General features: G+C 42.3%; 2 protein-coding genes across 3 annotated transcripts in view; both read right to left on the bottom strand.

Annotated features, from left to right (window-relative positions):
• Positions 1-13,633, bottom strand: part of CHIC2 (cysteine rich hydrophobic domain 2) — a 515,980-nt gene that overhangs the window by 253,490 nt on the left and 248,857 nt on the right. The window lies entirely within an intron of this gene.
• The window catches only part of LNX1 (ligand of numb-protein X 1), a 66,398-nt gene that overhangs the window by 1,490 nt on the left and 51,275 nt on the right, over positions 1-13,633 (bottom strand). For both annotated transcript variants that reach the window (XM_064653957.1, XM_064653958.1), the window contains exons 7-9: positions 8,748-8,925; positions 7,199-7,421; positions 258-416 (exon numbers count right to left, since the gene is read on the bottom strand). In XM_064653957.1, the coding sequence (XP_064510027.1) occupies positions 258-416; positions 7,199-7,421; positions 8,748-8,925 (560 nt within the window). The remainder of the gene's footprint in view (positions 1-257; positions 417-7,198; positions 7,422-8,747; positions 8,926-13,633) is intronic.

Here is a 13,633-nt window from a genome sequence, read left to right as displayed (position 1 = left end):
AAATTGAGTTATCTTTATTCATATAGTAGTGATTACTAGATATCTGAAAACATTCTGCTATGAAGGCAGATCTGTTAAAGTTCAGGATACTTATGTCCTGTTTCCAGATTTGTCAGAGTTAGTTCTGTATCAATGAGTCCTTTCCCCCCTCCCCCACTGTCCTCATGAAACATGGTGGGTTTTTTTAAAAAAACCCACAAATTACCTAGAAGAAAAACTTACTTAAATGCTACTTTTGTTTATATAGTTATCATTACCTAATTCTGCCATCGTTGTATGCTGGTGTTCCCCCAACAATGGATTTGATAAAGAATGGTTTGTTTCCAGTAAGTTCTTCATAGCCTCCTACAATGCTGAAGCCAAGACTTCCAGATGTATTTCTTCGTAATACGATTTCTTTGCAGCTGTACAAATACCTGAAACAAACCAGTCTAATTAAATGTCTTACAGTTAACTTCAGATTCTGATGAACCATTCATGATGAATCTGCCTTTTCATGCACCCATAGAGTGTTTTGAAGGTGCAAAATAGCACCATAGTACCACTGTATTAAATACTTACACTTCTGTTTCTGCTTTCCACAACCAGTTATTCTGAAAGTAAAATTACTAAGTAATTTGGGGTTAAAGTATTAAATTGTTTGGTTTATAAGGTAAAATTTTAGGCAAATTATTTAGTTGGTGTGATGGAGAAAAGCACTTAAGACTGGAGTTCATGTTCATAAATCAGCAATCCAAAAATCTCTATTTCACTTACACTATACAGTCCAATTTCTTGTTTATTGTCCAGATAAGAGCCTGCATGTGATTAACTATGTCAAAGTGGTCAGTTGTTTACTACTGTAGTGCATATCAAAGCTAAATAATTTTAAGGCCAGTGGAATGAATTACAAAAATGACAGAGATGACACAAAGACAAGTATTGGTGGAAGAAGGGATCCTGAGCTTTTCTTGTCAAGTAATGTGGTAAGTCACAGCATGGAAGATGGGAGAAACTTATCCACGTCAATCAGTGCTTTGGAGAACTGAGTCTGCTCTCAAGATGACTTGTCCTCACTATAATGATTAACACAGCATGTTGCAGTAACAGAGCTGAAATCTACTTCTCCCTCCATTTGTCTTTGAATGTATTTTATGATACTGTATGTTACGCTGAGTCAAAGCATAGCTGAAACTAGGAATAGGGGAAAGCAAGAATAGTGTTATTAGACTCTTATATGTTGCCTATTGCTCTGAGTACATTCATTTCAGTACTTTTTCTGTTACATTTTTTTTAACCAAATTAATTTCATTAGTTACAGAGTGAGCGATGGAAATTTTTGTCCATAGTACTTAACTCGCTCATCATTAGCAATGTATCCAGGAATGATTGAATTTTCAGGCTGAAAATCCATTTGCTATTCTTTATCTGAAAATATAGGCTGGCTTACAGCAAGCAACTGTTACAAGCTCTATTCAGAGACTTTTTAGGTTTCTAAGAAGCAGCTAGCACTTCTGTAGAAAGACAAATAGCCTTTAAAGACCAATATGTCTAGCTTTTTAAAAATTGTGTTTGTCAAATAGTGCATTTGCTGTCTTTCATAGCAACATTTTATAGTAATACTAGATTAGTCCCCCAGGACCTACAAATACTTGCTTGCTGCCAGGATGGTAGGTATGTAATATTTGCACAAGAATTCACTGGCTGCTAATGTACGAAACAGGTGACATGTGCTTCTTTCCTCAGCGGCCAGGCATTATTACTTTACCATCTGTGGACTTCTTCAATGTGCAAAATCACTTAAATCCTCTATGTTTGATGGTACTTATCAAGGTCATGACCAAGTGATGCCGGGATTCAGCCATTAGTGCTATAACTCAGTGTTGATTTTTGGGGGCAGGGGTCTCTGCTGCCTGGTTCTACACTCACTGCCTTAAGGAGTTCATTCCTGAAGTGGAAAGGTGATCGGCTGAATCCTAATGCCATAGAAAAGTAATAGACAAGCAGGTAAAGACAGAAGGACAAAACACAGTGAAGCCAAACTAGTCTTATGTGCATTCTGTACATGCAGTCTGTAAGGTTATCAGTTGCATGGTCTCCATCAGTCCAGAAAGCGTAAATACATCTTTGCTGTCAAGGTGTATGCTGAATTTAAGTAAAATAGACACAGTATCCTAGCACTAGGATTGTTCTCGCTGCCAGAGCAGACGAAACACATGGGAAACAAGGAACAACACAGAGCAACTACTCTATCCTGACTCCAAGGCCCTGCACTGCCTTTTGCCTCGCCAAAGGGACAGGATATAACCTGCTGTGACAACAAGGCAGCAGAGACCAGGAAATCAGGAGGAGAGGTGCTGGTGTGATGCTGAGTTTCTGAAAAGGGAAGGAAAGAGCTTTCCGAAGTGTTTACAACTTTGCCGTCTTTGGTTTCCAATACCCAAATTGGTAATGAAAAAAAAAATTCCCTAAGCCAAGTCTGTTTTGCCCACAACAGTAATGGGTGACCCTTGAGTTCTCTCACTCTTCCTATTTTCTCTCGTCCTGCTGTGGGTGTTGGTGCAGGCAAATGCAACCCATTACACTGGCCATAGCTAGAGATGACTCTTGACAGAATAGGAGTGGCTAGGAGGTGTTTACACCTTTAACTTAATTTTTAATTATCTCCATCCTCTGGGATAGAGTATAAGCATGGCAGTGCACCATCCATCAAGTATTTATTAGCACTGTCAGAAATGTGAAAAGGATGCTGGCAGGCAGGATGTGCAAAGCTGAGCTGCATGTAATGCAGGTACTGCTTGCTCTGAACAGTTCAGTGCCTAAGCAGAGATGCCTGCTCTGCCTGAGCAAAAAGCAGCCCAAAGGGAGTGAGTTCATTTGGGTCTGTATAATCATAAAGACAAGTCTAGAAAGTGCCACAGAGAAAAAATAAAATAAATACTTGTAATCTGAAGATGCACAGTGTGTTTGAGTAGATTATTTCTCTGTGGTAGTAAAAGCCCCAGTTTGTGTGTTTTGACCCAGTCAAACTGCCATAACCCACTAAACTGCAACCAGACTAAAGAGAACCACCTTCTGCCTTGGAAGAGAGCAGCTCGCAGTCTTCTACCTCCAAAACACTCCAAAAGATGAGAACAAGGAATAATTTACATATGAACTTGCCTCAGATAGAGATTTGGCAGTTTACAGTGTCTAGCCACAGGGTCCCATCCTAAAAAATACTACGACTGAGCATCAGTTACTGATGCACAAAGAATTTTAAAGTGCCTATTTTCAAATAGTTACATGTATGATTCCCTGCTGATTTTCATGAAATGCAAGTAGCCTTATGCTCTGGGAATGCAAACCAGCCCAACTGCAGGAGAACTGCAATAGCAGCTATAAAAACTGTAACTCCCTCCCCCTGTCCTGTTACAGTACACAAGTGGTGGTAGAGTACAGTAATATTTGAGAATTGCGTCCATCAGAGCCTTAGAACCCAGATTAAGTTAATTTGGAGGAGTTTCTGTCCTAATTTCATAGTTTACCTCCTGTTCTAACCCTGTTTTGCTTAATGACTTTGGCCACCTCCTATCTTTCTCATCTCACTTTGCAGATGAAGAAAAGCACTCGTGGAGTACTAATGTTTGTAAATGTTATGACAGGATGATCTATAAAGTATTTTTAAGTGCTAGCTGAGAGAAGGAAACGTGAGGAGAGCAAAGAAAGGAGAGCAGGAAAACAAGCAAGAGTAGAAGCAGCATCACAGAGCTGAGAAACATTTTTCACCAGCTGTTCCCTGTTACTTCCTTTCTGTATGCTTCACAACACCATGTTCCTCTACCAATAAAGGAGACCTGTCTTCCTCAACAACAAACAATTCAATTTGCTACCCTGAAATAAGTCTTCAGGTGGGAATGCTTAAGGTTCTGCATCACTCTTTCCTTCAAACGCCCAGCCCACAGCCCCTCTGCTCGCATGCAGGCCAAGTTTTGGCAGATGTCAGATGCACATGTGCATCTATTTTATAACCACCACATATTGGATTGTACTACAAAAAGAACAGAGGAGCTGTTTATGCATTATTAAGCCATACAAAAGTAACAAAAGCCAATTCTAATATCTCATAAGGAAAGGACTGAAATTTAAGTGAGATCCACAAATGTTAAATAATGTAAGATGGCTTTTCCAAGTCTTAGAACTTTGGTGTGAGGGATCAGATAACTTGTCTGATTCTGCTGCTACCAACTTGATATAGAAAAATGGTATAATTCCATAACTCTCATTATTTGTGTCTCTTGTCTGTGACCATCTCTGTAATATGCCTGCAGTCCCTGGGAAAAGGAGAGAGTTCTGTTCTAATAAAAATGGGCATTTCCAGTAAGCTACTCTTAATCATGTAATCATGTAACTATTACTAATGTTAGCCTGTTTCAACTTCATCAGTCATGGGCAGAGGTCTGTAGACATGCTCTAATATTTAGTTCAACTCAGCACGTTTTTATGGGACCATTCAAGTGATTTTCATGTTTTTGGAACACAGAAGGAAAGACCCTCTCCCATTGGTTTCCTGAGCCTGAACATTGCCACTCTAAGTTATGAGGTCAGGCTGCCTCTGCAGTCTCCACCCTTTTGTTGTGAACAGATACACACACTGAACTGCCAGGGCTTGTCTAGAGCCACATCTTTACCTTCTCAACAGAGTTTAAATAATCCACCATCCAGCCTCCTCCTTTTTAAATCATGCCTATTGCTGGCCTACCAGTTTTACCACCTCTTCTATTTGTTCAGTTTGTCTTACGTAGGTGTGCCCTTCCTGCCAACCTTCCCAAGTGCCTTGCATGGTCCTCTATAATCATCATTTTGACATTTCTACTTTTTCATCTGCTGTACTAAACATTCTTAGACTTGCATATCTTGGAGCAGTCCCTCCAATAAATGGTTTTAATTAAAGTAGGTGATTCTTCACCATCTTGCCCCATAGCAGCACATTGGGTACTTTTGCCAGGACAGACCTGTAGGATGTCTATTTGGACAGAGAGTAATTTTCTCTGACGGCCTGGAAAATGTCATGAGACTGGTGACAGTACCTTGATATCTAGTAAGGTGTGATCTTTGCCAAAAGCAAACTGAAAGCTAGATAGGGAAAGGTTAAATGCTCAGCCCGGAGTGCAACGAGTTAATATGATACATGTCCTAGTGAGAGAACTGGTTGAAGGACTTCAGATGTCTTATGTGGGCCTTGGAGAATCAGTTCAATCAAAGGGTAAGTGCACTCGTGCTGGAAAAGACTGAAGGGTCTGATAGTACCTAATGATCAATCACAAACCTGATCCTCACACACCCCTACTCAACCAACCAGCTGCTAGTAAGGATACAGTGCACCTTTTGTTACTGGCACATCTAATGAGCGTCGGTCCCTGTCTTAGGACCTAGTCTGATGTTCAGAGCACTGTACCCGTTCAGCATACCAATGTTTCTTTGAAGGAGAAGGGCCATGCTGTGCTCTGTACACAGCATTGCAGCTGGAGATAGTGTTACAATGAATTCCTGTCTTCAGCCTTGCTGACACTGGAGCTGATTTTCCTTCAGACCAAAAGGGTTAGAATGCCTTCACACAATGCAGCCTTCAGATGAGGGAGGATAGAGTGAACTCAGAGACTCTTTTTAAAATGGGAAAACCATCTTTTTTTTTTCCCTAACTACGAAGTGGAACTGACTGATGTGAACTCTGGATGCAAGACTGCAGTACTGTGGAGCTCTGTTCTTCATCTCCACCACCTTGCTAAGGACGTGGGAACTTAGGTAGCTGTGGGTAGGAGATGATGACCAGGCAGTTAAGGTTTTCTATACAGCCCAGTGAAGGTGGCATAGGCAGGGTGCAGTTGTTTCAGTCCATCTAGCAATGGATGGTGACAGAAGGCAAGACACGGCATTGTAGATTACAGCAGCTATAAGGCCTCTAGTCTGTTGCTGTCTCTGCTGGGAGCACCACCCATACTCTAGTGCCTTCACAATGCTGCTGGTCAAGCTCAGAGGTGCAGGAGAAGTCAGCAAGAATGAGGACTTCCCTGGGCTTCCTGTCTGCAGAGAGACTGGGTGAGGAAAGTTTACCATTGCCTGGGGTAGCAAGTTATGGGTCATCCGTTTAATCCTTTTTCTTTTTACTGCTTTTCTGTCACGGGAATAAGTACATATCCTCTCCACTGGAGGAGGAACCTTTTGCCTGTGGGTGACAAACACACAGCCTGCCTTCTGCTCTTGCAGTGCTTCAGCACATGTTATACCATCATTAGCCTGAGATCAAGCCCTGAAAAACATCTGTCCCTCACAGCAGACCTTGCTGCAAGGTGAATGAGCTCAAAATGGCTCAGCTAGAAGGAGGGAAAGCATCTAACCCGTTATGCAAGAGTAGGAAATGAGGAGGAGTCCTGAAACTGTGCCCAGAGCAAAAGCCCACCTGTTCTGCAAACCCTCTTTTCGTGCCCTCCCACAAAAGAGAAAGAGAACTGCTGCCAGGGTTAGGAGTACAGACAAGAGAAACTTGTAAGCAAAATTCTGCATTCCTTAAAATTGAATACCAGTTTCGACTCTGTGATGCTAAGTTTGCATATTCACAGATTCGCGTCCTCATTTTATGCTTTACAAAATGTCTAGGAAGCTGTAGTACGCTCTGCTCACCAAGTGCGTTTGAGAGAACAAGACATGCGATGTGGCTTTTATTATCCTAACTGAAATGACAACACAGCTGCTTCCTGTGTATGACAAATGTACTTCTTTCAGCCGGGGGTGGGGTTAAAAGAGGTGATTTGCAGATACTGGCCAACTTCATGCACTTTGCAACATCTGGGTAAAGTCAAACAATTCAGCTGGATTTGGCTAAGGGGCTGTGAAGCTTGAGAGCTGCAGGAGGGGTGTCTGCCTTCTGCAGGGTGGTCGAGCCTGGACCTCAGAAAGGTCCTGTATCTCCGCAAGGTTTTTCTTTCACTCACAAAGTGCCAGATACGTTTTCAAGACAAACAATTCAAGATCCTATCCTCCCCTGCAAGGGGAACTGCATGTCTATTTTGCCATGTACACGTACCCATTTACAAAAGGTATTTAGAGTCAAATGTGTGACAGAGCCTGGATTTAATTAACATGTCAGTGCAATGAATCAAACAAAAAGAAAGAATTGCCAGAAAATACAAATCTTTCCTCCCACTCCCCTTCAGCAAGAGGATGCAATCTGTGGACTTACCGTGGCAGCCCCAGCCACATAACCCAGGATGGTGACCACTCGCTGCTGCTCTCCTGTGCAGGTTCAGGGGGTGGCAGGTGATCCTGCTCCTCCTGGGCTTCGCATGCTCTCATCTCCAGGGCTTTGAGCACCACTGATGAGTTGGTGTTCTTCAGCAGGGCGACGGCCTCACTCCGGCTGACTCCTGTCAGGTCAATCCCGTTCACGTTCAGGAGGATGTCACCTGAGACCAATAAAACGGATGATAAAAACCCCTGCAAATGTTTCCAGGATCCGCTCCCCAACCCCACAAACAAGTGAGTCAAAGCCATGGCCAAGAACTTGCTGCCTGATGAGGCTGTTTGTTAATCCTATGGTTTAATGTGGATGTGAAGCACATGCTAGTAAACATGCCACAGGCATGAGGGAAGGGTCTAGGTCCCTGTATGCAAGCGTACTAAGAGGCTGGACAGAGGATTTGGTCCTGGTTTCTTGCCATGTCATATCCTGCATCCAGAGCCAAATGAACAGCTAGGGTCCTGCTGTACCAACAAGCTTTGGTACTGGCACCTAATGCTAGTCCACTGATGTCCACTTCCAGCTAAGAACTTTTGTACTCAACCTGGGCTCGAAAAGTGGCAGCTCAAAGGTATTTTTCTCCCAGCTCTCCCTAAGCTGAGGACTGCCACTCCAGCTGGCTCTTTGTAAAGTTTGCTTTGTGGGAATAATGTGTTATTATTTTCATATTAATGCCTGTTTGAAGCCAAAACTTCTTTCTGTGTGCCTTATTTATAATGTAGGCACAGCACCTTCAGAGAAAAATGCAAAGATGACCTCAATCACTACAGGGAGAACAATAAAGACATCATTAATGTCATGCAAGCAGCCACAGTGCCAAGTGCTCTGCTACCCTTGGCACCAGTCTCTCACACCAGGGCTTCCTTGGGTGCCCTCTGTGCTTGGCCTGAATGCTTCTCCAGGTAGGGGTGTATTCCCCAGCAGTCCAAGCAGTGCAATGTGAACATTAACCTCTTCTTGTGGTCTGCCCCAATGAGAAGGACAACTGCCTTAGAGCTGCTCTAAGCCATGGAGCCTTGTTGCACTGTTATAACATCACATATTCATTTGTTTCAAATTTTATCAAATTAACTAGGCTAAATTTTCCATGGTACCTCATTATAAATAGTTTTTGGAAAGTGTATCCCACTGAGAGGCAGTCATTTCCCAGCAGGAGGAAAGGGGAAACCTGCTGTTTTGCTCCTGTTGTCATGTTCTCACAGGGGTTTTGATGAGCAGACACAAAGGGGAGGTTCCCATGTGTGCCAGTGATGGCACTGAGACCCAGGCTTGTGGGGCCCAGCTGGGCTGCAGCTATTCTGCCCAATTTTTGGGTGCCTTCCCTTCCCTCACACTCAGAAGTTCCCTCCAGCTTTCCAGCTGGTGACTGGACTGAAGCTGAGCATAGGGAATGAAGGGCAAGTGAACTGGGTGTGATGCTCTTTCACTATCCCTCTGTTTCTCCAAAGAAACCCTTGATTTAAAGCAGACTTTCAAAATCCCCTCATTTTACCTGTTTTTATCCTGCTGTCTCTGCTGATAACTCCTCCAGGTTCCACACTTATCACATAGATAGGCAAATCCCACTCCCGGTTAGACGCTCCGCCTGCTACAGTCATTCCCAGCGATTCTGTGTGATCTTTCCGGACAGCCACCACCTTCTCATGGCAAGTGACAGTGTGAAGGGTGCTCTGTGATGGAGAAAACAGCAACAACAAACACAGTGGGCATGGTGACCTCCCTGACACTTAGGCATTTTCTATCGAAACAAATATTCATCAAGGGAATATCAAAGCACTTCCCAGATGCCTGCCACTCTTCCTGATGGCACTCAGGATTCTCTGCGGGGCTTAGGCATCTGTGGAGTCAGAGCTACCACCAAGATAACTGTGCTTTAATAGTTAAAATCAGGCACTACTCCCACCAAAATCAGAATTGCTTTAGTGCTAAGGAAATACAAGCAGGTCTTTGAAATGTAAATAAGGAACCTGATTTAAAAAGAAAAAAAAAAGTTCTTTATATCACTAGTCGTCCTGATATCTTTGACTATCAGGTCGTGCTTCTTATCTTACTGCTTGCAGTCTGTGCATCATCTATATAATTAGTGAGAAGTAGTTCTCTTGGGTGTAAGGAATAAAATTATTGAGGACATATTAGAAGATAGATATTCACTTTCAAAAGACAAATAAAATCTGGATTTAAGTGTTCACTGCTTTGCTTTCCTTAAGTATCTCATAAGCAGTACTCCTAGCATCTGCTCCTGACAATCCCAGCCTCTCATGCAGGAACAGCATCATCCATTCCAGGCTCATATGTAGATATAACAGCACGCTTCTAAAGACATTTCAAATGTATATTAAAACCCACCATCTCATTCACAAGTGTATTTTTGCATATTATGACCTCACATTCATAATATGCAAAAATAATCTATGAAACTCAAAGCCACATTAATCTCTTCTTAAAAATCTGACATCTCACAAAGACATTTCACCTTGTTTCCTGGGCCAGCAGCACAGAAAGCGGAGCAGATAAGTCCACAATGTTTTCGTAAGTGACAATGATGGACATGGAAGATTACAGCAAGAATTCTTTATGGAACTAGGTCAGGCTATGTCTTGGATTTGTGGGTTTTTTAACGGTATGTTTGGTGGAACTAACTCCATATCAAGATTTCCGTGATGCAATATTGACAACAAAACACAGGACCGTTCAGGAGCTTAGCAAAGGATATCTAGATGCTTGAGCAGATGAACAGTGGCTGCCACAGAATGCCAGGAACAAAAAGGCAAAGAGTTCAGTGGAAAGAGGAATTCTTTCTGTCACCAGGACAAAAACCAAACACAGTTTTTTGGACATATCAGACCTGGTCGATGCAGAACGCAGTCACTGTGTCAGAATAACTGGACTCATGGCTTGCAAATGAATCTAAAAATTTCTGAAGGTTTTAAAACCTTCAGAATATAAATGTTCTGATCCAGATAATTTTAACCTTTCAGTTTTGTCTTTAAGGTGTAAATGTTTTAAAAATAGTAGTTCTATCTTTATGAAAACTAAACTTAATATTTCATCCATGTTTGTGTATAAATGTCCTTTTTCCCTCAGAAAAAAATGGCTTTTCATCAGGAAAAGGCCACTTTCTGAAGCATGTGGGATAGGGGCACTTCTGATTTTCACAAAACTACAGTCCAAAATTTTGTAGCAAAACATGACATTGGAATTCTACTTGGGGCTCCAAGTCCTGTTACTTATCCATCAAGTCTCAGACAACTAAACCATTAGAGCATTAGCTAGTTTATCACTATTTTGTGAGGAATCATCACAGGGAGAAACAGATTTCAAAGCAGTGCTTGGGAACGAATTGTCCTGTTACATTTCAATGAAGAATTATAAAGGTACAAGTACTTGTGTGCTCAACCACAAAGGACCAGTTTTTCTTTGAAGCTATTCTTCCACATATCATTTTTACATGGTTGCAGATAGAAAGGAATTGGGATGACTTGACTGAGACAAAGGCAGTGATGAAAGGAACATAAAGCCTTTTTTAGTAAACACACGTAAAGCTTGCTTGGAGGTACAACTGATAGTGAGTAAACCAGTTAAAAGGCAGTGTTTATCAGTGACTGCATTTCAATTCATTCTCTTCTAAACAATTGTCCTCTGTCATTTTGAAGTAACCTTGGAGGTCAGGAGAAGAAAAACATAACAGTTCATCTCCTCCTCTTTTTATTTTTTTTCCTTTTCTATATATTTACTGGAAAATAAATATTTACAGCAGATTATCTCAACATCGAAGCTATGACACGTGTCTTGCAGGCAAAAGACATAGCTGTGTCTGTTTGGAAAATGTACTTCACCTGAAGGTTAACCTGCTCATATGGTCAGGAAACACTGCCTGCTTGAGCAACATTTTCTTTGCTTTAAATACTAGACAATTTGTTAGAAAAGAGTAAGAAAACAGTTCCAATTAAAAACAAGTGCTGTTTAATTAATGGCAAAGCTCCCAGTGACTTCAAAGGAATTGAATCTGGCCTGTTTATGCATTACAGCCTGGCTTTGCAACCTCAGCTGCACAAGAAAGTGTTTCTGACATCCCCTCTTTTCTGAATCCAGGCAGCAGCCAAAGAGGTTTGGGCTGTGCTTCCCCTACTCTGTACACAGGAAAACAGATCCCTGAAACCCTGTGCAGGACCAATCTCTTGGCACACCATACACCCAGCATCACTGCCACCAGAGAAGGACATGGTCACAATGTCCTCCTCTTATGCAGTGCCTTATGGGCCGCATGGCTGGTTGCCACTGGCCTGAAAAAGAGCCACCTCCTCATGGCTTAGAGATGGAGGCAGGCTGTCATGAGGCCAACATCATGGCCAAAAGAAGTTACTGGGCTCTTGTGTGAGCCAGGCGGCTGCTAGAAGCTAGAATTTATTCTTGATGCTGAATACAGCCAAGGATAGAGAGCCAACTTCAGCCCATGTTTACATACATGCTCTACAGCAAGAGCAGTTTCCCTCAAAGAGAGCATTCCTGACCTGCTACTATCACCTCCTACAGTAAGCTCAGGGGACAAAATACACCTTAAAATTAACCAGAATTCAAGTCAGCTAGCAATCTCTATTAATCACACCTAATAAAGCAATCCCACTGGTGGCAGCAGGTAGCAGACTCATCAAACCACACTCATGAAACCACACTCAGGAAACTCCTCTGACAGTGAAGTCCAGCCAACAAGCATTACCCTGGTTTTGGGCAGGAGCAGGCACTGCATTGAGGACACTGTACAGGCCCCTTGGCTTGGAAGCATTACTCCTGCACTAATGTCTATTTAAAACAAGTAACATTTTAAGTCTTCCAAAGCCTGCAGTTTAAAGATCTTGAATTACAAATGATGTTCGGCTAAACCTTCAGCAAAAAACAATGAGAAATTCAAATTGACACATTCATGCCCTATAAAAGGGCAACTAATACTCCAGTAATGTTTGTATCAAACCAAAAGCCCACAGTGCCTGAAGGTCATTTGTCTACTGGGTGTACTGCTCTCCTGATCTACTGCCAGAGCATTTTCTCTGACATAAACCCTCCACCGCACACACATGAAGCTAAAGGGAGATAGAAACATCTCAGAATTTTCTTTTTTGGTGGCGATCTTCCCTGGAAAGTGCCCAAATGGTGGCACTGAACAGAAGCCCACAGCAGCACACCCACCTATGTGCTTATGTAGTACTCATCTCTTGTGGCAAACTGGAAATCCCCCTAAAAGCCGTGGCCTATCCAACAAAAGATGATTCATTAGTCTTTAAAACCCTTAGTCCTTAGTCTTTAAAGGACTGTTGCAAAGTCAACATTGTGCCTTCAATCTCACAGCTACCCAAAATAATGTTAGATTTACAAAGAGTTCCCCTCTAACACCTCTCAGTACAGGATGAGAAAATGAGAATCTCAGGCCATTTATGGAAGACAAATCATCTTCCCAAATAATCCCATGTGGCATCAATCAATTGGATGAATATGGTAGAACTAACAGGTGCTTGGAGCTTCCATAGAAATCATACAGTAGCAACACAAGCTAATTGCTTTCCTACACATATCTCCCCAAGGACATCATTACTTCATTAGGGAATAATGCCTTGCAGATGCATGATTAGTTGGGCACTTCTTGCTACCCCGTAGCAGCTACTGAGCATTGACTCTGCTCTCTGGTTTAACTCCTGCTGATCCAGTCCTACCTAACAAGGGCTGTGATTGGGACTTCGTGGAAAAGGAAAGCTAAAAATAAACATACATTAGCATTTTTAACACATAAAACCACTGAACAATGTAGTTTTAAAAAACCTGCAAAAATGGGTGTCTTTTAACATTTGTAAATCCAGAGCTAGACTTGCCTCCTTGGTGACAGCTGTGCACCCAATGTCTGGTCCAAAGGCCTTGTAAGGACAGAATTGGCTGCCCATCAGGCAGAATGAATTTAAACCCTGCCTGTGTACCTCCCTGATGCACCTCTGGCACGGATGGCCAGGGTCGAGCTTGCATGGGTTTGCATAGGTGGTGACATACAGAGCAATTAATGCAAATTAGCCAGGCATGTGACTTTAAATTCAGTGAAATAAACAAATTCAGTTCCTGCAAGGACATGCCTTATTCTGTCTAAAGTGCAAAGAATAACACTGAGTAAACTCATAAAACATATTTTCAAAGCTCCAGCTACACTGGTTTCTACTTTAAAACCTCGTATGTTTAACCATCAGCATCTCTCTGCCTTATGCAGAGGGCATATTGTAAGTCTAAATGCACTAAGCACATGTAACCAGGTACACAGGAGCAGCTGGAGAGACAATTTGGTAACCACAGCCATATCTGGGTGAGATGGCTGCTCTGTGCTGTGTCCCTGGGTCCAGCCAT

This window comes from Pseudopipra pipra, chromosome 4, assembly GCF_036250125.1.
Source record: "Pseudopipra pipra isolate bDixPip1 chromosome 4, bDixPip1.hap1, whole genome shotgun sequence".
Classification (NCBI taxonomy): domain Eukaryota; kingdom Metazoa; phylum Chordata; class Aves; order Passeriformes; family Pipridae; genus Pseudopipra; species Pseudopipra pipra.
This window is presented reverse-complemented; position numbering and strand designations above follow the sequence as displayed.